We start from the raw sequence: 24,684 nt of genomic DNA on the forward strand, positions 1-24,684 counted from the left end.
CTGAAGGCAAAACATTTATCAAAAAACAGATGCGCAAAAATATGGCAGGAGTACTGGGAACTGAATGAAAGTGGGAGGCATTTGTTCAACATCCAAAAACACGTTGGTTTGGGAAGAAGGCTGAGCGGGAGCTGGAAAGAGGAGACAGTCATCACCCGTCTAAGGATAGGGCACACTGGGTTTAACCAGTCATTGTGGAGGACAGGGAGACATTGAACTGGTCTCTGCGCAAAATGTAGTTGTCCAGAAACTGTGCAACATGCGTTGCTTGAGTGCAGGGGATATTTGGAGGAGAGGAAGACACTGGCAGCAACACTGGAAGAAGCTAAGCTTAAACTCAGCATAGGAAACCTCACTGGGGCAGAAGCAGAGGGCAAAACATCTAAGCATGTTATGAAATACCTAAGGGACACTGGATTAATGAAGAGGATATAGAACTTTGTATTTGTCTTTACCTGTCTGTTTTGTTTTGTTCTGTTTTGTTTTGACTGCCACCCTCCTGTTCCACACTCCAGTCCGGTAGGTGGCGGTAATGCACCCGATAAGCTGGTTGCCAACCGCCATCTAATCGGAAGAAGAAGAAGAAGAAGAAGAAGAAGCAAACAAAACAAAGGCGGCAGTCGTGTTTCCCAAATGAGTGAGTTAACTTCGGGAGGTTAATCTATGAGTTAAACCTCGAGCCACATTTACTGTAGCCTACATTAGACAACAATGTGTTCAGTCGAGTCTTTGAGAGAGTTTGTCAACCAGCGACTAACTGCTGCTGCTGAAGAAATATTGGGAGTTTTTCAAAGAAGCATCGTCGAGTACGAGGAAGAGATCGATCGTCAGCGCAGACTGTTGGATATGGTTTTGAAGCCTGAAATCAAGTTACACAGGACAGGTGTGTGAAAGCTAATTGAAGTAATTTACTGGCATGTGTGTATATTTGCTGTAGCATGACATTAGTATGCTGTTGGTGTTGTTGTGTGTCCCTCCAGAGCTCCCACAGCAACATGTGTGTAAGGAGGAGGAGGTTGTCCCTGAGCAGCAGCTCTGTATTGAGGAGAGGAAGTCCAGTGTGGAGCAAGAGGAGCCAGAGGCTCCAGAGATTAAAGAGGAAGAGGAGGAAGTGTGCAGCAGTCAGGAGGGAGAGCAGCTTGTAGTGAAGCAGGAGACTGATGGCTTTATGTTGACTCCTGCTGATGAGGAAAGTGAGCAGAATGAAGATCAGACTCTGGACTTCATTCATGATGACACTCAAAGTGCAGCAGAGAAAGAGTCTGTATTTAAAATGCCAGTTATAAGCTCTGTGATATCAGAAGCAACCAGTGAGCACCAGCTGCTCTGTCACAACTCTGATGTAGCTGAGAGGCAAGATGAGGAAGAATACCAGCATGGAGACTCAGGATCAACTAGAAACACAGAGCTTCAAGCAGAGAAAAGACATCATGAAAGTGAAATGAACAGTAACAGTCCACACACCTCTGCTGTGATAAACTTAAATACAGGTAAAAAGCCTTTAAAATGTGACATCTGTGGGAAAGTTTTTGAGTACAAGTCAAAATTGCAGAGACACCTGAACAGCCACACAGATGAAAAGCTGTTTTCTTGCAAAACATGTGGGAAAAGATTCAGCATCAAGTCAGTATTGAAACGGCATTGTAGAATCCACACTGGTGAGAAGAATCCACATACTTGTAAAGTGTGTGGGAGAGCTTTCACACGTAATTGTCACTTATTAGTCCACATGAGGACTCACACAGGTGAGAAGCCGTTTGCTTGTAAAGTCTGTGGGAGAGGTTTCGTACGTAATGATTACTTGTTAGTCCACATGAGGACTCACACAGGTGAGAAGCCGTATACTTGTAAAGTATGTGGGAGAGCTTTCGGACGTAATGGTGACTTGGTAGTCCACATGAGGACTCACACAGGTGAGAAGCCGTATACTTGTAAAGTATGTGGGAGAGGTTTTGGACGTAATGGTGACTTGTTAGTCCACATTAGAACCCACACAGATGAGAGGCCGTGCCTTTGCAAGATCTGCGGGAAAAGATTCAGGAATGTGTCCGCATTGACAAAGCACATGAGAATCCACACAGGTGAGAAGCCATTTACATGCAAAACGTGTGGGAGAGGTTTTACAGTGAAACGTTGCCTGACTATCCACATGAGAAACCACACAGGTGAGAAGCCCTACCTTTGCAAGACCTGCGGGAAAAGATTCAAAGACGCATCAGTATTGAAAAGGCATTGTGGAATCCACACAGGTGAGAAGCCACATATTTGTAAAGTATGTGGGAGAGCTTTCAGACGTAATGGTGTCTTGTTAGTCCACATGAGGACTCATTCAGGTGAGATGCCGTATACTTGCAAAACATGTGGGAAACACTTCAGATCTAGGAGTAACTTGACAGTCCACATGAGAACACACACAGGTGTAAAGGTGCGTGACTTGAGCACAGAGGTTCCAGTTGAAGTCACACATATACAGGAGAGAGACTGTTTACATGCAAAACATGTGGCAGAGCTTTCAGAGGCCTGTTCCATAAAGCATGCTAAGAAAAGTGGGGAGTGAAGTCCAAATCCTGAATTTTAATTGAAATTGCAGGTCTGGAAAAGTTAAACTAGTGAGATAAAGAACAAAAGGAGGAGACTGCTTTAAAGTCTGAATGAATTTTATACTTGCAAGAGTCATGGAAAACCTGGAAAAGTCATGAAATTAGTCAAAATCATTATAAGTCACAGAACTTGTTTGTGTATAGTGAAATTATTAGAATCATCTTCAGTGGATAACCCTCCATATAATGTAACATAATGGCAAATTCATTTTCTGCAGCTGGTGTCTTAATGTAGCTTTAATATGCGTCGATGTGTGACAATGTTTGTTTACCATCAGGTGTGTTTTGTCATATTCTCCCTCAGTTTGTCTCTCCCTTCCTGTGTGCCAATTATGTTTACATAGAGTTTGAATCTGATGTTTGAAAAACGGCGGGCAAGTGGGGAAAGAAAAAGAAAATTCTTCATGATGAGTCCTTGAAAAGTCATGAAAACGTTTGGAAATATTGTCCATGAAAATGTGAGCGGAACCTGTAGTTAAAAGTATGAGTGATTTTGCAGTGAGCACAGTAATAAACTGATCCCAGAAGATTTGTCCTGTTGCTGTGATCTTTTGTCAGGGTGTCTACAGGTCCTTTGAAATGTCTTAGATTAACGAGCAAGTCATAGAGGAATTTATTGTGGATAAAAGCTGAGTATGTATGAATGATGGGAGAGGTACCAGGTGTAATAGTGTGCAAAACACAGAAAGTGTAATTGATTTAACATTTGTATCAGAAGAAGTCCCTGGTGTTACCACATGGAAGGTGTTAAGTAAATCAACAATAGGTCGTGATCATTACCCTGTAATAATTAAGACTGGAGTAGAAGTTCACTAAGATGAGGATCTAAGACTACCAAGATGTAAATTAGATAAAGCAAATTGTGAGGTGTATCAAAAGCTATGTAAGGATAAATGTGAGCTGTTAAACAAAGAAGATTTCTCAGATGGGGATGAATTCAATAACAAGCTGGTAGCAGTCATAGTACAAGCAGCAGAGGAAAGTATACCAAGGGGTGCTGGGAGCAGAGGTAAAAAGACTGTGCCATGGTGGGATGCAAACTGTAGGGCGGCTGTTAAAAGAAGAAACAGGGCTTTCAGGCAGTTAAAAAAGCATCACTCACTGGAAACTCTAAATAACTATAAAAGGTTCCAGGCGGTTGTCCGGAGGACCATAAGAGCAACTGAACATGAATACTGGAGGTAATATTGTAACAAAATTGTAAGAGAGACATCATCATCTGATGTATGGGGGATGCTTAGACGAATGAGTGGAATCAAGAGCCATTATACAATTCCAGTATTAAAAGTGAACTTTTGGCAGAAACATTAGTTAAAGTACACAATTCAGATAATTTATCAGTCAGAGTCAGACAGTGCAGGGACAACACTCTTGCCATCAGTCCAGATGTGAATGTACAGAGAATCACCCCAATAGGTGATTTAGATGTACCCTTTAATTTATTTGAGTTAAGGAGGGCACTCTTAAAGGCACAGCAATCATCTCCAGGAAAGGATAGTATCTGTTATAGTATGCTAGCCCACATGGAAGATAGTGCACTTCAAGTAGTCTTAAGACTATTCAACAGGGTCTGGCAAACTGGCAAAATACCAGTAGCATGGAAACAAGTGACCATAGTGCCAATAGTAAAGCCTGGGAAAGATCCATCAGACCCATCAAGTTACAGACCAATAGCACTCACATCACAGTTAGGGAAAACTATGGAGCGTATGGTGACAGGCAGACTAACTTTCTTTGTTGAAAGTAAAAATTTGTATTCAGCATATCAAAGTGGGTTTGGTAAAGGGAGGAGCACCATGGATTCAATATTATGCCTGGAGTCAGAAATCAAAAAAGCTCAAACAAATGGGGAGATGGTGATAGCTGTCTTTTTTGATGTTGAAAAAGCATACGACATGTTGTGGAAGGAGGGACTGCTGATCAAGTTAAGTAAATAAGGTGTGGGTGGTAGGCTCTATAACTGGGTGATGGACTTCTTATTAGACAGGATAATAGAGGTCAGGGTGGGTACAGAGTACTCAAAGTTATATAAAGTTGAAAATGGAACCCCTCAAGGCAGTGTTTGCAGTCCACTACTATTCAATATAATGATTAATGACATCTTTGAAAAAGTTGAAAGAAATGTAGGGAAGTCCTTATATGCAGACGACGGGGCCTTATGGATAAGAGGACGAAATTTAACATTTATCCAGAAAAAAAAAAAAAAAAAATACAGACAGCAATTATGGCAGTGGAGCAGTGGGTAAATGACTGGGGCTTTACGATGTCTGCTGCAAAGACACAGGTGATATGCTTTTCCAGACGACATAAAGACGTGACTGTAAAATGATATGGTCAAACACTCGAGCAGGTCAAGGTAGTTCACTTCCTAGGGGTGATATTTGATGAAAAGCCGACCTGGAAACAGCATATTAACAAAGTCACAGAGAAATGTAAGAAGGCTAATAACCTCTTAAGATGTCTGTCAGGAAGGGACTGGGGAGCTACCAGAACAGCACTATTAAAAGTATATAAAGCATTAATGAGATCAGTATTGGACTATGGATGTATAGCATATATGTCAGCAGCAGACAACCACCTGAATAGAGTGGAGGTGGAGCATGGCTGCATGGCAGCCACTGTGGAGCCTTTAGAACCTCCCCAGTGGCTGCCATGCAAGTGGAGATAGGAGAACAACCATTAAGAAGAATAAGAAGATCTGCAATAATGTTAACATATTGGGTCGATCTTCAGGGACACTGTAGCTCACACCCTGCTAAAGCAATCTTAGAGGATCCTTGGGAACACAATGAAAGTAGGTGTTTCAGTTTCAGATGGGTAGGAAATGCTAAAGCAGAGAGCCTTGGTCTGTGCAACATAGCATATAGCCCAACAGTCCCATATCCAGACATCCCTCCATGGTTATTTGTGACTCCTGCTGTTGATTTGAATATATGACAAGAGCTGAAAAGGAATTCAAAGCAAACACAGGCTGAGAGGATTGTAGATGTGTACATAGAACAGCATTTTAATGATAAAACTAGGATTTTAACTGACGGCTCAAAAGACCCTGAGACCGGAGGGACAGCAGCTGCCATCTACATTCCAACATGTAAAATAACCATTAAGAAAAGAACCCCTGATCATCTTTCAGTATATACAGTTGAGCTCCTAGCTATTATGACAGTGATGCAGTGGACAGAGGAAAACAACATTAGAAAAGCAGTCATCGCATCAGATAGCTGGGCAGCACTCACTAGCATTGAATCCGTTAAGTCCTGCAGGCTAGATCTGGTTTTCAAATTCATCACTTCATTTACAGAATGTTCAATAAGGGCATGACTGTCTGCTTTGTTTGGGTTCCTGCTCATGCAGGAGTAGAGGGAAACGAGGATGCAGATATTTTGGCAAAGAAAGCACTTAAATCAACAGCAGTCAATATGGAAGTTCTTTTAAGTAAAGCTGAAGGCAAAACATTTATCAAAAACAGATGCGCAAAAATATGGCAGGAGTACTGGGAACTGAATGAAAGTGGGAGGCATTTGTTCAACATCCAAAAACACGTTGGTTTGGGAAGAAGGCTGAGCGGGAGCCGGAAAGAGGAGACAGTCATTAGCTGTCTAAGGATAGGGCACACTGGGCTTAACCAGTCACTGTGGAGGACAGGGAGACATTGAACTGGTCTCTGCACAAAATGTAGTTGTCCAGAAACTGTGCAACATGTGTTGCTTGAGTGCAGGGTTATTTGGAGGAGAGGAAGAAACTGGCAGCAACACTGGAAGAAGCTGAGCTTAAACTCAGCATAGGAAACCTCACTGGGGCAGAAGCAGAGGGCAAAACATCTAAGCATCGAATGAAATACCTAAGGGACACTGGATTAATGAAGAGGATATCGAACTTTGTGTTAAATACGTGATTCGGACACTGTTGTTGATTGAACAACCATGCTTTAATCCAACCACTTCCGTATATACTTTTACGTCATCACGTCATACTCAGATGCTTATACAGAATATATCACATCCCTCTTCTTAAGATTTTTTTTTCCTTTTTCAACACTCAAGTACCACAACACTTCTTCTAAACCTGTCTTTCAAACAGTTTCAGAACTAGAAGTAAACTAAAAAAAAGTAACTTCTTGTACTGTATTCTACCTCGTACCTTACAGCACAATATATACTTCAGTATATCCTTCTCTTGCAAACATAAATTAATAAATATTTTACCTCACCCCTTGAACTTATAACATGTGTGACCTTGTTTCAAACTCTGCGATACTGTTTGCATGTTTCGTCTCTGTATCTAGCTGGAATCTTGACTTGTCTCCCAGACCGTGTGTGACACAACTGTGACTGCTCTGGCACTGCATCAGTGTCAGCCTCCTGAGTGGCCTCCGTGTCTTTGCAGTCTGCATCACTGTTGCTGTCACTAGTTTCAATGTCTGTATGGGTGGAAATGTCCTGTGCATCTGTAGGTGGAAACACCCTCTCGCCAGTCTTCAGTAGATGTTTCCTGTTCCTCCTGTAGACTGTTCATCTGACATATGAACTATGAAGGATCATGGTTGCTGATGAATGAATTTTTCAAGATACTGTATCATGCCCATGAACCTTAGTAGTTCGTGTTTATCTTCTGGTGGTGGTAGCTGTACCACAGCTCTGACCTTTTCATCATCTGGTTTTAGCCCAGCAGCACTGAGTACATGACCTATGTACTTGATCTCTGTTGTTCTGATCTTGCATTTATTTCTGTTCAGCTTCAGGTTGTACTCATGTGCTCGCTCCAGGAGCTTCCTCAGCCTTTGATCATGTTCCTCAATGGTGTCGCCCCATTCCAGCAGATCATTGATGATGTTGACTACCCTGTCCAGGCCTTCAATCATTTGTGCTACAGATCTTTGGAATACCTCAGATGCAGGAGAAATCCCAAAGAGTAGACGCAGGAAGCGATATCTCCCTATAGGTGTGTTGAAAGTACATAATTTGGAACTTTCCTCATCCTGATCTGCCAGAATCCTTGACTGGCATCAAGTACTGAAAAGTATTTCGCATTGGGCATGTGGGAGGCCACCTCTTCAACTGTGAGCAATGGATAGTGCTCTCTTTTGATGGCTTGGTTTAGATCTTGTGGATCCATGCATATCCTTGTCTTTTTCTCTGTGACCACTGGAACCATGCTATTGACCCAATCAGTCGGTTCTGTTTACCTTGTTATGACTCCCATCTGTTCCAGGAGCTCCTCTACTACTTTATCCCTGAGAGCCACAGGAATTTTTCTTGGGGCGTGCATGACTGGTGGAATATCTGTATCAATCTGAATATGGTGTTTTCCTGGTAAACATCCTAATCCAGAAAACAGGTCATCAAAGTCTTTGAGAATGTCATTTTAATTTTCAACAGCATAGACTCGCTTCACCAGGCCAAGCTTAATGCAAGATGATTTGCCCACTATCGCTGGAACCTATTGCTGCACTATCTCAAACTCTATTTTGTGCTTTTGATCTACAGTGGTGGAAAAAAGTTTACGGACACCCTTAAAATTTTACACAATCTCAAATATTATCATGAAATATTTGTGGAAAAATCTTTTTTGTGTTTCAAAAGGTGTGGCTGCATTAGACAGATACAAACAAATACAAATTATATTTTTTTGTTTATTGTTTACAAGAAAAACTAACAAAACTAAATTCTTGACAGTTTCAATATGTCAGTTCTCAACATTGTCGGTATCAAAGTCAACAAATAACAGAGAATGTGTTCAAAACTGAACAAAAAATAAATAAACCATCACATCATCAAATTAATATTTAGTAGTCCTGCCACTGGCACGTAGTAGAGCTCTAATCCTGGCTGGCATGTTCCCCAAGAGCCTTTCACGCTGTTGAGGGGTAATCTTGTCCCATTCTTCTTGAATTACTGCTTTTAATTCTTCTAAATTCTTTGGTTTATGCTTTGAAACAGACCTTTTGATAATCCACCACAGATTTTCAATGGGGCTCATGTCCGGGGATTGAGCTGGCCACTCTAAGACCTGGATACTGTGCTCCTGCAGCCAAGTTCTACTGGCCTTGGATGTGTGGCAAAGGGCATTATCTTGTTGAAACATCCAGTTTTTACCTCAACGGAACAGTGCACGCGCAGAAGGGAGCATGTGGGTTTCGAGAATGGTACAATACTTGGTAGAGTTCAATGTGCCATCACAGACAGTGAGATGACCAACACCAGCAGCACTCATGCATCCCCAAACCATGATACTGCCTCCACCATGCTTGACAGTAGGTACTGTACATGCTGGAGATAATGCTTCGCCTGGCCTTCTGCGTACCCTCACATTAGTAGGAGGAAGATAAAGCTGGAAACTGGACTCATTTGACCACAGTTCTTGTGTGCCTGGGCCCAACGACACCAGGCTAACCTCTGTCTCTCATTGATCAGGGGCTTCTTGATAGCCTTGTAGGACCTTAAGCCATGATCTAAAAGTCGGCCACGTACAGTGCGGGTGGAACACTGGACACCAGTTTGGTTTGACCGCTGCTGAAGCTCCTGTGATGTCATTCGGCGGTTTTGCCTGCACATGCGGATCAGGATGCGGTCATTTCTTGCTGAAGAAACCCTTGGACGCCCAGATCTTGGTTCGTCTGTATTTCTGCGGAGTGTATCCAACTGCTGAAGGACTGCATCTGCACTTCCTGGCTATCTGGCGGCAGCTGTACCCTTCCTGGCTGAGAATCTTTATCTTCAGGTGTGTTTCCTGCATTAGGTTCCTTGTTTTAGCCATTTTTGTGTCTGAAGAACTTTCAAATGTGCTGGCTTTATGTAGACACGAAGCTTGGCAACAAAAATTGTAGCTTTTAATAAAAAGAACGACCTTCATCACTGGTACCAAAATGACCCAATACTCAAAATTTCTTATGTATTTTTATGGAACCAATCAATTTTAAGTTTTTAATGGCTTTTTTAGGATTTATTTAGTATTTTGGCTGTGACTGTACTAAAAGAAATTGCACTTGAAGACCTAAGAGTGATTCTTAATGCAATATTTCACAAATGCATGGGGTGTCCGAAAACTTTTTTCCACCACTGTATGTGCAGACAGGTGAGTGTTTTTTTTTCCCCAATGGCGCCGTCTTGTGGCCAAAATATGCAACAAGCTTGCAGGTGGATTTTCTCAGTTTACCTCTGACATCCAGTGAGTTAAATGTTTCCGCTGACATTACATTGCACCTTGCACCAGTGTCAGCCTTGACTGTCACATTCCTCCTGTTTATTATCAGATCCTGAGTCCAGTCGTCTTCATTTTCAACATTTTTAATGCACATTTCATGTTCCGCTTCAACTGTGCCAATGAACATATCACTGCTGCCCTCACTCTGTTCCACAGCATGCATCTTCCTTGTGTGGCCCTGAGATTTGCACATCTTTGCAAAATGATTTCTTTTGTGGCATAACTTGCAGGTCTGACCGAAAGCTGGACATTTTCTGTCTGCATACTGATAACCACATCTGTTGCTGTTGATTTCTTTTTGATCATCCAGGGGAGCTGGCTGTGTCTTTCTTTTATCACCTCTGTCTCTCTGGGCAGTTTTCACAGTTTTTACTTTGTGTACTTCAATTTCTTCATTGAGCACTTTAACCTGACTTGACATGATCTCACTGGCAATACATCAATTGCTTTTTCCAAGGTGAGATCCGCCTCTCTCAATAGCCTTCCTCTCACTTGATCATTTCTTATGTCACATACAAAACTGTCAGGGATTAATGAGTCATGCAGTTGTCCGAACTCACAGTCACTTGCCTTGTTCTTCAAATCTGTCACATAGGCACCTATGCTCTCTGTCGGTCCTTGAGCCCTCGTGAAGAACATGTGTCGGATGTACAGTAGGTTTTTTCTTGGTTCGCAGTACTCTTGGAACTTTTTCTTCAACACTTCAATTTTATCTTTCTCATCATCTCCGAAGACAAACGTGTTGAAAACCTTTAATGCCTCTTCCCCCGCCACATGCAGAAACGTCCGCCTTGTCTACTCCGCTGGTGGTGCTAAACAGCTCGAACTTCTGGATCCATATTTTGCAGTTCTCCGCAAGATTACTTTGTAGGCTCAAACTTGACGGTGGCTGTAACTGAGACATCTCAGACGTCTCTTGCTCTTCTCTCTTTCGTTATCAGTTTATCTTTGTCTTTCGTTTTTATTCTGACACCATGTTGACTGAACCACGCTTTAATCCAACCACTTCCGTATGTACATTTACGTCATCACGTCATACTCATAGACGCTTATACAGACTATATCACACTTTGTATTTCTCTTTACCTTTTTCGTTTGTTTTGTTTTCACTGCCACGCGCCTGTTCCACACTCCAGCCCGGTAGGTGGCGGTAATGCACCTGATAAGCTGATCAAATCGGAAGAAGAAGAAGAAGAAGAAGAAGAAGCAAACAAAACAAAGGCGGCAGTCGCGTTTCTCAAATGACTGAGTTAACTTCGGGAGGTTATTCTGTGAGTTAAACCTCGAGCCACATTTACTGTAGCCTACATTAGACAACAATGTGTTCAGCTGAGTCTTTGAGAGAGTTTGTCAACGAGCGACTAACTGCTGCTGCTGAAGAAATATTGGGAGTTTTTCAAAGAAGCATCGTCGAGTACGAGGAAGAGATCGATCGTCAGCGCAGACTGTTGGATATGGTTTTGAAGCCTGAAATCAAGTTACACAGGACAGGTGTGTGAAAGCTAATTGAAGTAATTTACTGGCATGTGTGCATATTTGCTGTAGCATGAGATTAGTATGCTGTTGGTGTTGTTGTGTGTCCCTCCAGAGCTCCCACAGCAACATGTGTGTAAGGAGGAGGAGGTTGTCCCTGAGCAGCAGCTGTGTATTGAGGAGAGGAAGTCCAGTGTGGAGCAAGAGGAGCCAGAGGCTCCAGAGATTAAAGAGGAAGAGGAGGAAGTGTGCAGCAGTCAGGAGGAGAGCAGCTTGTAGTGAAGCAGGAGACTGATGGCTTTATGTTGACTCCTGCTGATGAGGAAAGTGAGCAGAGTGAAGATCAGACTCTGGACTTCATTCATGATGACACTCAAAGTGCAGCAGAGAAAGAGTCTGTATTTAAAATGCCAGTTATAAGCTCTGTGATATCAGAAGCAACCAGTGAGCACCAGCTGCTCTGTCACAACTCTGATGTAGCTGAGAGGCAAGATGAGGAAGAATACCAGCATGGAGACTCAGGATCAACTAGAAACACAGAGCTTCAAGCAGAGAAAAGACATCATGAAAGTGAAATGAACAGTAACAGTCCACACACCTCTGCTGTGATAAACTTAAATACAGGTAAAAAGCCTTTAAAATGTGACATATGTGGGAAAGTTTTTGAGTGCAAGTCAAAATTGCAGAGACACCTGAACAGCCACACAGGTGAGAAGCTGTTTTCTTGCAAAACATGTGGGAAAAGATTCAGTGACACATCAGCATTGAGCGCTCATATAAGAACTCACACAGGTGAGAAGCCGTTCCTTTGCAAGACCTGCGGGAAAAGATTCAATGAGAAGTCAGTATTGAAAAGGCATTGTAGAATCCACACAGGTGAGAAGCCACATACTTGTGACGTATGTGGGAGAGCTTTCGGACATAATGGTCACTTGTTAGTCCACATGAGGACTCACACAGGTGAGAAGCCGTATACTTGTAACGTATGTGGGAGAGCTTTCGGACGTAATAGTATCTTGTTAGTCCACATGAGGACTCACACAGGTGAGAAGCCGTATACTTGTAACGTATGTGGGAGAGCTTTCAGACACGATGGTCACTTGTTAGTCCACATGAGGACTCACACAGGTGAGAAGCCGTATACTTGTAACATATGTGGGAGAGCTTTCAGACGTAATGGTCACTTGTTAGTCCACATTAGGAGTCATTCTGGGGAGAAGCCATATACCTGTAAAGTATGTGGGAGAGCTTTCGTACGTAATGGTGTCTTGTCAGTCCACATGAGGACTCACACAGGTGAGAAGCCGTATACTTGCAAAACATGTGGGAAACACTTCAGATCTATCAGTAACTTGACAGTCCACATGAGGAGGCACACAGGTGTAAAGGTGCATGACTTGAGCACAGAGGTTCCAGTTGAAGTCACACATATACAGGAGAGAGACGGTTTACATGCAAAACATGTGGCAGAGCTTTCAGAGGCCTGTTCCATAAAGCATGCTAAGAAAAGTGGGGAGTGAAGTCCAAATCCTGAATTTTAATTGAAATTGCAGGTCTGGAAAAGTTAAACTAGTGAGATAAAGAACAAAAGGAGGAGACTGCTTTAAAGTCTGAATGAATTTTATACTTGCAAGAGTCATGGAAAACCTGGAAAAGTCATGGAATTAGTGAAAATCATTATAAGTCACAGAACTTGTTTGTGTATAGTGAAATTATTAGAATCATCTTCAGTGGATAACCCTCCATATAATGGAACATAATGGCAAATTCATTTTCTGAAGGTGGCGTCTTAATGTAGCTTTAATATGCGTCGATGTGTGACAATGTTTGTTTACCATCAGGTGTGTTTTGTCATGTTCTCCCTCAGTTTGTCTCTCCCTTCCTGTGTGCCAATTATGTTTACATAGAGTTTGAATCTGATGTTTGAAAAACGGCGGGCAAGTGAGGAAAGAAAAAGAAAATTCGTCATTACGAGTCCTTGAAAAGTCATGAAAAAGTTTAGAAATATTGTCCTTGAAAATGTGAGCGGAACCTGTAATTAAAAGTATGAGTGATTTTGCAGTGAGCACAGTAATAAACTGATCCCAGAAGATTTGTCCTGTTGCTGTGATCTTGTGTCAGGGTGTCTACAGGTCCTTTGAAATGTCTTACATTAAGTTTTCTTAATATAAGGCCTTAAAAGTCTTAAACTCTCTTAAATTCAGATTCAATGGGTCTTAAATATCTTTGGTCACATTACTGTGAAAAAATCGCCACCCTGACAGACCCAATGACAGTTTACAATCATTGTACAGACCAAAGAAAATTTTTTTTTTCCTTGCTGTATTTATTTTAATATTGCAATAAGTAGCATTTATGACAGCCATGAGATGGTTTTAAATTCCATATAAGGTGGCATCAAAAATGTCTTAAAAAGTCTGAAATTTACCTTGGTTATATCTGCAGACACAGTGTTTTTTGGTGCATATGAGCAATTTGTCAACAGTGACACCAGAATGTGGGAAAAACTGTTTTTACCTTGTGCCTGTCACATCTGTGATCTGTGCCTGTAGACTGAATGAGGAAAAATGCAATTTTACTGCAGGTGTAGATGCACGCAGAAGCCACCGCGATCAGAATGCAGGTTGGCCAGAGCTCAGTTTGGCTGGACCAGATTTAGAGGAGGTACAGTACAGCAGCTGACTTTAGAAAATGAAACCTTAATGATTTTAGAATATCACACACAAACCACACAGGTGAGAAGCCATTTACTTGCACAACATGTGAGAAAGCTTTGAGATGTAAAAGTAGCCTGACGACCCACATGAGAATCCACACAGGTGAGAAGTCATAACTCTCCAAGACCTGCAGATGTGTCTCAAGTAAAAGGCATATAAGATCTCACATAGTCAAGTGGCCTTGTGTTTTAAAAACAAGTAGGAGACATGTCAGTTCTGGTTCATGGTCAAAGCACTTAAGAACTCTGGAGAGGAGTCATATGTTTGCAGCATGTGGGGAAATTTTTACCCAAATCACACCCGAAGATTACTAAACACAGCTGAAACTTCTGTGGAGATGCGTTCACGAAATGAATGAAGAACAATGTCTCATCATGAGGAGACTGAAGAAGTACATTTTATTAAAATGCCATCAACACCTGATAAAACTGACCAATCAAAGCGGACACTTTCAACATGAAGTCGACTGCGGAGGATGAAAAACCTGCTGGCAAGATCAGTGAAGACGACAGGAGAAGAGTTTCAAGAGACGGGTGGTCAAACTCAGCGTTTCGGACTTAGGGTGAATACGAGTACATTCAGGCTGACAGTATGACGAAAATAATATATATTTTTTAATTAAAGCGTGAAAACAGGTTCTAGTAGAAACAATAAATACAAGTATGAACCTATGAATAAGCATTATATGGGACCTTTAAACACCAAAATAAAAGACATCCGTGTAGTTATTGCTGCCTTTTTATGAGCCACCAATGATACTGAGACTACTTGTTACAGCCCAGACACTGATGTTAGAAATTATAATTGCCAACCATTGGAAGCAGAACACGTGAAAACCTCATGTATTTCACCGTCGGAACTTAATAGTGTAACATCCAGCGGAAGAAAACAAGAAAGTCAAGATTGATGGGTAGAATGTAAAGGTGGGGATATGAGGGATGAGGGATATGAGGTGGCGGTATGCACCTGAACGTTGCTTGCAATCCGCTGTCCTGACAAATAGACTTACCGCTCAGAATGACCTACCAACACGATGTGCGCATGTTCAGAGCGAGAAAAAGAAATTCCAGAGGACACGCCCAAAATTTTAAACTACCCGGGATCTTCGCAGGTAGGAAATATCTATCAGAATGGACTATTACCTCTATAAATGTAATTATTAGAGTAGCTCATTCTGTCAGGTAGGAAATATCTATCAGAATGGACTATTTCCTCTAAAAATGTGGTTAAAAATATGGTAGCTCATTCTGTCAGGTAGGACTTCAAGCAATTTTAAGTTTCCTTTCCATTTGCAGGAACAGATTTCAGACATGATGTGCCCACCAGAGACAAATGACGCACTGAGGTAGTAGTCCATTCTGACAGATATTTCCTACCTGACAGAATGAGCTACTCTACTTATAATTATATTTATATAGGCTGTATGTCTGCTTCTTACACATATCTGACCTGAGTAGCTACTAAACAATGTTTTTGCCAGGGTAGGTCATTACGAGTGAGAGGATTAGTTCATCAGACTAGTCTGACAGGATGAGCTACTGGTAGCTCATCCTGAGTGGGTAGCGCAAACTTTCAGAACACCGCCATTAAATAGAAAGAAAAAGGAGAAGTAAACAATAAATAGCCTACATGATAGGGAAACATCCAACAGGACAGCGTGACAGATGCCAAGAATCTGAGACAGTGGAGCATGTGATGGTCAGATGCAGAAAGTACACCGGGGGAGAGAGCGGACATGGTGGAGGGAATGAAAACAACAGGACTGACAACAGAGACACTGAAGAACATACTGGAGTGTGGAGTGAATGGAGGGGGAAGGAGATCCTTAATCAGCTACCTAACAACAACTGGACTGGCGAAAAGGAGGTAACGGAATGAAAGATGTAGGAACAAGGTAGACCCAGAGGACGGCGGTAATGCAACATAACGGATGCCAACCGCCGTAAAACTCAAAAGAAGAAGAAGAAGAAGAAGAAGAAGTAAACAAGAAAAAGGCGGCAGTCGCGTTTCCCAAATAAGTGAGTTAACTTCGGGAGGTTAATCTATGAGTTAAACCTCAAGCCACATTTACTGTAGCCTACATTAGACAACAATGTGTTCAGTCGAGTCTTTGAGAGAGTTTGTCAACCAGCGACTAACTGCTGCTGCTGAAGAAATATTGGGAGCTTTTCAAAGAAGCATCGTCGAGTACGAGGAAGAGATCGATCGTCAGCGCAGACTGTTGGATATGGTTTTGAAGCCTGAAATCAAGTTACACAGGACAGGTGGGTGAAAGCTAATTGAAGTAATTTACTGGCATGTGTGTATATTTGCTGTAGCATGAGATTAGTATGCTGTTGGTGTTGTTGTGTGTCCCTCCAGAGCTCCCACAGCAACATGTGTGTAAGGAGGAGGAGGTTGTCCCTGAGCAGCAGCTGTGTATTGAGGAGAGGAAGTCCAGTGTGGAGCAAGAGGAGCCAGAGCCTCCAGAGATTAAAGAGGAAGAGGAGGAAGTGTGCAGCAGTCAGGAGGGAGAGCAGCTTGTAGTGAAGCAGGAGACTGATGGCTTTATGTTGAGTCCTGCTGATGAGGAAAGTGAGCAGAGTGAAGATCAGACTCTGGACTTCATTCATGATGACACTCAAAGTGCAGCAGAGAAAGAGTCTGTATTTAAAATGCCAGTTATAAGCTCTGTGATACCAACCAGTGAGCACCAGCTGCTCTGTCACAACTCTGATGTAGCTGAGAGGCAAGATGAGGAAGAATACCAGCATGGAGACTCAGGATCAACTAGAAACACAGAGCTTCAAGCAGAGAAAAGACATCATGAAAGTGAAATGAACAGTAACAGTCCACACACCTCTGCTGTGATAAACTTAAATACAGGTAAAAAGCCTTTAAAATGTGACATATGTGGGAAAGTTTTTGAGTACAAGTCAACATTGCAGAGACACCTGAACAGCCACACAGGTGAGAAGCCGTTTTCTTGCAAAACATGTGGGAAAAGATTCAGTGACACATCGGAATTGAGCGCTCATATAAGAACCCACACAGGTGAGAAGCCGTTCCTTTGCAAGATCTGCGGGAAAAGATTCAATGTGAAGTCAGTACTGAAAAGACATTGTAGAATCCACACAGGACAGAAGACGGTTTCTTGCAAAACATGTGGGAAAAGATTCAGGGACACATCAGAATTGAGCGCTCATATAAGAACCCACACAGGTGAGAAGCCCTACCTTTGCGAGACTTGCGGAAAAAAATTCAGTAAGAAGTCAGGACTGCAACGGCATTGTAGAATCCACACAGGTGAGAAGCCGTATACTTGTAAAGTATGTGGGAGAGCTTTCAGACGTAATTGTCACTTGTTAGTCCACATGAGGACTCATTCAGGTGAGAAGCCGTATACTTGTAAAGTGTGTGGGAGAGCTTTTAGACGTAATTGTAACTTGTTAGTCCACATGAGGACTCACACAGGTGAGAAGCCGTATGATTGTAACATATGTGGGAGAGGTTTCGTACGTAATGGTGACTTGTTAGTCCATATGAGGACTCATTCAGGTGAGAGGCCGTATACTTGTAAAGTATGTGGGAGAGCTTTCGGACGTAATGGTGACTTGTTAGTTCACATGAGAACCCACACAGATGAGAGGCCATATCTTTGCAAGACCTGCGGGAAAAGATTCAGGAATGTGTCCGCACTGACAAAGCACATGAGAATCCACACAGGTGAGAAGCCATTTATATGCAACACATGTGGGAGAGGTTTCACAGGGAAACATTGCCTGACTATCCACACGAGAAACCACACAGGTGAGAGGCCCTACCTTTGCAAGACCTGCGGGAAAAGATTCAGAGATGCATCAGTATTGAAAAGGCATTGTAGAATCCACACAGGTGAGAAGCCACATACTTGTAAAACATGTGGGAAACACTTCAGATCTAGGAGTAACTTGACAGTCCACATGAGGACACACACAGGTGTAAAGGTGCGTGACTTGAGCACAGAGGTTCCAGTTGAAGTCACACATATACAGGAGAGAGACGGTTTACATGCAAAACATGTGGCAGAGCTTTCAGAGGCCTGTTCCATAAAGCATGCTAAGAAAAGTGGGGAGTGAAGTCCAAATCCTGAATTTTAATTGAAATTGCAGGTCTGGAAAAGTTAAACTAGTGAGATAAAGAACAAAAGGAGGAGACTGCTTTAAAGTCTGAATGAATTTTATACTTGCAAGAGTCATGGAAAACCTGGAAAAGTCATGAAATTAGTCAAAATCATTATAAGTCACAGAACTTGTTTGTGTATAGTGAAATTATTAGAATCATCTTCAGTGGATAACCCTCCATATAATGTAACATAATGGCAAATTCATTTTCTGCAGCTGGCGTCTTAATGTAGCTTTAAAATGCGTTGATGTGTGACAATGTTTGTTTACCATCAGGTGCGTTTTGTCATGTTCTCCCTCAGTTTGTCTCTCCCTTCCTGTGTGCCAATTATGTTTACATAGAGTTTGAATCTGATGTTTGAAAAACGGCGGGCAAGTGAGGAAAGAAAAAGAAAATTCTTCATGAAGAGTCCTTGAAAAGTCATGAAAAAGTTTGGAAATATTGTCCATGAAAATGTGAGCGGAACCTGTAATTAAAAGTATGAGTGATTTTGCAATGAGCACAGTAATAAACTGATCTCAGAAGATTTGTCCTGTTGTTGTGATCTTTTGTCAGGGTGTCAACAGGTCCTTTGAAATGATTTAAAGTTTTCTTAAAGCCGCTACAAGGAACTTTTAACTGGATATGCATAAGTCTCTCGTTTCTGCTGATGTCTGTGCGTGACCTACAACAGCAAATGAGACCATCAGTGTGAAGATAAGCTATTTCTATATAGTGTATATAGCAGGGAGCTGCGCGGCTGAAACACCTCATCTGGGCCGACGACAGGTACCAGCCAGGCGTCGACAGGGTCCAGCGAGTGCCGAGAAATAAAGAGGTGAGGCACCGCTCCATACTCAGTCCAAGAAGCTGTGGAAGTGCTCACCAAACAGGCCTTCAGCCTTACCAGCCGACCGCTGGGTTTACCCCGGCAGCGGTGGCGCTTATGCCGGAGAGGTGGAGCTGGGGCGCGGCAGAGGTGAGCTGGGATCCCCGATAGAAGCGGGGGCAAAGTTTTCCCGTCTTGTTGTTTCATTCATCCCCAAAACAAACATATGAGCGAGCCAGGTAAGCGTCTTTACGACAATACGCGCTAGAGCTCATGGGAAATGTAGGCTTCATTCCGGCAGAACACTACCGCTTTTGTCCACAGGGTCTCCAAAATCAACTCAAAATGAAAGTTCATAGTAGGGGCTTTAATATAAGGCCTCAAAAAGTTTAAAATTGTCTTAAATTTAGATTCAATGGGTCTTAAATATGTTTGGTGACATTATGAAAATTTCTCCAGCCTGACAGACCCAATGACAGTTTACAATCATTGTACAGATCGAAGAAAAATATTTTTTTCCTTGCTGTATTTCTCTGAATATTGCAATAAAAAGTAGCATTTATGACAGCCATGAGGTGGTTTTAAATTCCATATAAGGTGAGATTAAAAATGTCTTAAAAAGTCTGAAATTTACCTTGGTTATATCTGCAGACACCGTGTTCTTTGGTGCATATGAGCAACTTGTCAACAGTGACATCAGAATGTGGGAAAAACTGTTTTTACCTTGTGCCTGTCACATCTGTGATCTGTGCCTGTAGACTGAATGAGGAAAAATGCAATTTTACTGCAGGTGTAGATGCACGCAGAAGCCACTGCGATCAGAGTGCAGGTTGGCCAGAGCTCAGTTTGGCCGGACCAGATTTAGAGGAGGTACACTACAGCAGCTGACTTTAGAAAATGAAACCTTAATGATTTTAGTAAAGTTAAAAAAAAAAGATAAATTTGTTGGCATGGGATTTCTTTTGTCACACTGACGATCAGAGTAACATTTCAAACATCACACACAATCCACACAGGTGAGAAGCCATTTACTTGCACAACGTGTGAGAAAGCTTTGAGATGTAAAAGTAGCCTGATGAGCCACATGAGAATCCACACAGGTGAGAAGTCATAACTCTCCAAGACCTGCAGGAAAAGACACTTTGATGTGTCTCAAGTAAAAAGGCATATAAGATCTCACACAGTCAAGTGGCCTCGTGTTTTAAAAACAAGTAGGAGACATGTCAGTTCTGGGTCATGGTCAAAACACACAAGAACTCTGGAAGTGAGGAGTCACATGTTTGCAGCATGTGGTTAAAATGTTTTTTACTCAAATCACACCTGAAGATCAATAAACACAGCAGAAACTTCTGTGGAGATGCATTCACGAAATGAATGAAGAACAATGTCTCATCATGAGGAGACTGAAGAAGTACATTTTATTAAAATGCCATCAAGACCTGATAAAACTGACCAATCAAAGCGGACTGGGCTTTTTCAGGAGAAGAGCTTCAAGAGACGGGTGGTCAAACTGAGCGTTTCAGACTGAGGGTGAATACGAGTACATTCAGGTTGACAGTATGAGGAAAATAATATATATTCTTTAATTAAAGCGTGAAAACAGGTTCTAGTAGAAACCCCAAGTAGAAAGTATGAACCTATGAATAAGCATTATATGGGACCTTTAAACACCAAAATAAAAGACATCCGTGTAGTTATTGCTGCCCTTTTTATGAGCCACCAATGATATTGAGACTACTTGTTACAGCCCGGACACTGATGTTAGAAATTACAATTGCCAACCATTGGAAGCGGAACAGAAGCAGAGGGCAAAACATCTAAGCATGTAATGAAATACCTCAGAGACACTGGATTAATGAAGAGGATATAGAACTTTGCATTTCTCTTTACCTTTTTTTGGTTGTTTGTTTTGTTTTGACTGCCACGCTCCTGTTCCACACTCCAGTCCGGTAGGTGGCGGTAATGCACCCGATAAGCTGGTTGCCAACCGCCATCAAATCGGAAGAAGAAGAAGAAGAAGAAGAAGCAAACAAAACAAAGGCGGCAGTCGCGTTTCCCAAATGAGTGAGTTAACTTCGGGAGGTTAATCTATGAGTTAAACCTCGAGCCACATTTACTGTAGCCTACATTAGACAACAATGTGTTCAGCTGAGTCTTTGAGAGAGTTTGTCAACCAGCGACTAACTGCTGCTGCTGAAGAAATATTGGGAGTTTTTCAAAGAAGCATCGTCGAGTACGAGGAAGAGATCGATCGTCAGCGCAGACTGTTGGATATGGTTTTGAAGCCTGAAATCAAGTTACACAGGACAGGTGGGTGAAAGCTAATTGAAGTAATTTACTGGCATGTGTGTATATTTGCTGTAGCATGAGATTAGTATGCTGTTGGTGGTGTTGTGTGTCCCTCCAGAGCTCCCACAGCAACATGTGTGTAAGGAGGAGGAGGTTGTCCCTGAGCAGCAGCTGTGTATTGAGGAGAGGAAGTCCAGTGTGGAGCAAGAGGAGCCAGAGGCTCCAGAGATTAAAGAGGAAGAGGAGGAAGTGTGCAGCAGTCAGGAGGGAGAGCAGCTTGTAGTGAAGCAGGAGACTGATGGCTTTATGTTGAGTCCTGCTGATGAGGAAAGTGAGCAGAGTGAAGATCAGACTCTGGACTTCATTCATGATGACACTCAAAGTGCAGCAGAGAAAGAGTCTGTATTTAAAATGCCAGTTATAAGCTCTGTGATATCAGAAGCAACCAGTGAGCACCAGCTGCTCTGTCACAACTCTGATGTAGCTGAGAGGCAAGATGAGGAAGAATACCAGCATGGAGACTCAGGATCAACTAGAAACACAGAGCTTCAAGCAGAGAAAAGACATCATGAAAGTGAAAGTCACACTAACAATGTATATGACTTAACAATTTCAAATACACACAGCAATATTCACACAGGTGAAAAGTCTGTGGCATGTTACATGTTGCATAACCACATGAGAATCCACACAGGTGAGAAGCCGTACCTTTGTAACACCTGTGGGAAAAGCCTCTGTCACATGACTGCGTTGAAAAGGCATATGAGAATCCACACAGGTGAGAAGCCATTTACTTGTAAAGTATGTGGGAAAGCTGTTAGAGAGAAGGGTAACCTGATTATCCACATGAGAAGCCACACAGGTGAGAGGCCATTTACCTGCAAAACATGTGGAAAAGCTTTCCAGTCTAATAGTGGCTTGCTGTACCACATGAGAATCCACACAGGTGAAAGGCAGTACATTTGTAACACCTGTGGGAAAAGACTCTGTCACATGACTACACTGAAAAGGCATATGAGAATCCACACAGGCGAGAAGCCATTTACTTGTGAAATATGTGGGAAAGCTTTTAGATGGAAAGGTTACCTGACTATCCACATGAGAATCCACACAGGTGAGAGGCCATTTACCTGCAAAATATGTGGAGCAGCTTTCAGACAAGGTCATCAAATGACAGCCCACATGAGGAACCACACTGAGGAGCTGTGTACATGCAGAATATGTGGGAAAGTATTCAAAGATAACGGTCAATTGATAGTCCACATGAGAATCCACAGCAGTGAGAAGCGGTACCTTTGCAGTACCTGTGGGAAAAGATTCCCTGACAAATCAGCATTGAAAGGTCATATCAGAGTCCACACAGGCGAGAAGCCATTTACATGTACAACATGTGGGAAAGCTTTTGGACAGAAAGGTCACCTGAAAGGCCACATGAGAATCCACACAGGTGAGAAGCCATTTACTTGTACAACATGTGGGAAAGCTTTCGCACGTAAAAGTCACCTGCCAGGCCACATGAGGACCCACACTGGTGAGAAGCCATTTACTTGTACAACATGTGGGAAAGCTTTTGGACGTAAAAGTCAACTGACAGGCCACATGAAGACCCACACTGAAATGACACTTTAATGTGTCTCAGTAGGAAAGGCATATAAGATCTGATACAGACAAGTGGCCTTGTGTTTGTAAAACATGCAGGGGATGAATCATTTCTGGTTCATGGACAAAACACACAAGAACTATTCGTGGAAATGAGGATGAGCAATTTTTGGTGTGACCTATTTAATATGTTCTGTAAACAGTACAAAATAAAAATTCAATCAGACTGCAATCTGGTAATATTATGCTCTTCAGACAAGACAACAGCCCTTCCTCCCCATTATAAGCAGGCTCTCAAAACAGGCATGATTGCAGCTAAAAAATGTATACTACATAACTGGAAGTCTCCAGCACCCCCTTATTTAAAGAGGTGGCTCAATGAAATGGTTTCTCTTGCAAGGATGATTCAGATTTGCTTTAGCAAGCAGAATTCAGAAAACTATTATCAGAAGATGCGGAAGCTGTTTTTGGCATTACTCGATGAGACCTAAATGTACATCTTGTGAGCCATGCTGCTATGTTGTATCTTTTCTTCTGTGCAAACTCTGCCTTGGAAATACTTGATCCTTAAGGTCAAGTTCGAAGCAAAACATGTTTACTAAAACCGAGCAACCCTGAATGGTTTCACTGGGGAGAAGTCTAAGAGCAGAGTGACCTGGGAAACCGATGTCGTTGGCATGAACATGCTGTGGGTGAATAACAAATTGAATAATTTGTGTCTTCAGGTCAAAGCTGTTAGTTTTCTGTACAACAGTCACTCTAAATTTGTACAAAAAAAATACACTAATCTTGCTTAAAATTTTGAAAATCATGTTTCATCTTTAACTTCATGCCTTTTGGAGATCAGCCCATATTCTACTTACTTAACTATTGTGGTGATGAAAAGGCCTGGAAATGTTTGACAGTGAAGGTCAGGTCAGAAGCCAAACATGTTTACTTACATTAACCAACCCTGAATGGGGCAGAGTGTTCTAAAACAAACATTTCATGACATTGGGGCAGAATAAACTGTGCTAGGACGCCCAAGTATAAAGATAAAATAAGGTAAAGCTCTGGAAATGGCAGGAAATCACACCCACACACACACACACACACACACACACACATGGAAAGTTAGGAGGAATACAAGAATGTTTGGTGAACTGTTCTGCTGTGCTGTCTCAGTATTGCAGTATGTGAAGTTCCAAGCTGTGTTTTCAATAAACCCACAAGGCTGTAAGACCGACCTCGAGTCATAGAGTCATTTTTTAACTCTATTCACAGTAAACAAAATTTTGATCAGGGGTGCCCAAACTTTTGCAGACCACTGTATGCAGTTGAGGAACATAACTACTTGTACTCAAGTACTTTATGCACAACATTGATGGCCAGGATTGCATGTGAATTCTACATAGATATGAAATCTTGAACACTTCAAATAAATATAAAAACATGATCACCTGGCAGGAATATTGGGACTTCAGTGACACAGGAAGACGTCTTTACAGTATTCAAAAACATGCAGGTGTTGGTAGATTACAGAGTGGGAGCCCAAGGGAAGAGAGGGTCATTACCTGTCTGAGGATAGGACATACAGTATGAAATGTCACTCCCTATAGGATAGGGTAGCACCCTACTGGGCTGTGTACACACTGTAACAAACTGGAAATGGTCAGACACACTAATAGATTGCAACAGGTCTGAAGATGAAAGAAGGGAGTTAATAACAGGGCTAACTGAAGAAGCACAGTATTACAGTAGGGAATCGACTTGAAAAGACATCAATGAAAGTGTGTTAGCTTCCATTTAATGTTAAAAGAGTGTGACGACCCTCTCTGCCCTGCCTTCCTTGTTGTGTTCTCCCTTGCAGGTA

The 24,684-nt window shown here is 42.1% G+C and overlaps 3 protein-coding genes across 18 annotated transcripts in view; all 3 read left to right on the top strand.

The window, feature by feature from the left end:
* LOC125896774 (zinc finger protein OZF-like) overlaps positions 1-24,684 on the top strand; it is a 52,255-nt gene that overhangs the window by 5,630 nt on the left and 21,941 nt on the right. For 3 of the 14 annotated variants that reach the window (XM_049589698.1, XM_049589750.1, XM_049589692.1), the window contains exon 1: positions 20,798-21,254. In XM_049589698.1, coding sequence (XP_049445655.1) covers positions 21,083-21,254 — 172 coding nt within the window. In that variant the 5' untranslated portion in view covers positions 20,798-21,082. Of the gene's footprint in view, positions 1-500; positions 656-3,727; positions 3,874-10,970; positions 11,295-15,654; positions 16,258-16,354; positions 18,645-20,797; positions 21,255-21,351; positions 24,052-24,684 lie in introns of those variants that run through there. The other 11 variants (XM_049589684.1, XM_049589677.1, XM_049589671.1 and 8 more) reach the window with 11 other exon arrangements.
* Positions 663-3,087, top strand: LOC125896926 (gastrula zinc finger protein XlCGF57.1-like). Of its 3 annotated transcripts, none has more exons than XM_049589917.1 (3): positions 663-883; positions 981-1,913; positions 2,334-3,080. In XM_049589917.1, exons 1-3 carry the CDS (start codon positions 712-714, stop codon positions 2,555-2,557), a joined length of 1,329 nt encoding a protein of 442 aa, XP_049445874.1. In that variant the 5' UTR covers positions 663-711; the 3' UTR covers positions 2,558-3,080. The 3 variants fall into 3 exon arrangements, with proteins under 3 accessions (XP_049445874.1, XP_049445883.1, XP_049445866.1); XM_049589926.1 differs by having other exon boundaries at positions 981-1,829; positions 2,334-3,078; XM_049589909.1 differs by having other exon boundaries at positions 981-3,087.
* On the top strand, positions 11,546-13,126 carry LOC125897051 (zinc finger protein 501-like). Its single transcript, XM_049590084.1, has one exon. The coding sequence runs from the start codon at positions 11,579-11,581 to the stop codon at positions 12,794-12,796; it is 1,218 nt and encodes a 405-aa protein (XP_049446041.1). The 5' UTR covers positions 11,546-11,578; the 3' UTR covers positions 12,797-13,126.

Source organism: Epinephelus fuscoguttatus, linkage group LG1 (assembly GCF_011397635.1).
Source record: "Epinephelus fuscoguttatus linkage group LG1, E.fuscoguttatus.final_Chr_v1".
In the NCBI taxonomy this organism is placed as follows: Eukaryota; Metazoa; Chordata; class Actinopteri; order Perciformes; family Serranidae; genus Epinephelus; species Epinephelus fuscoguttatus.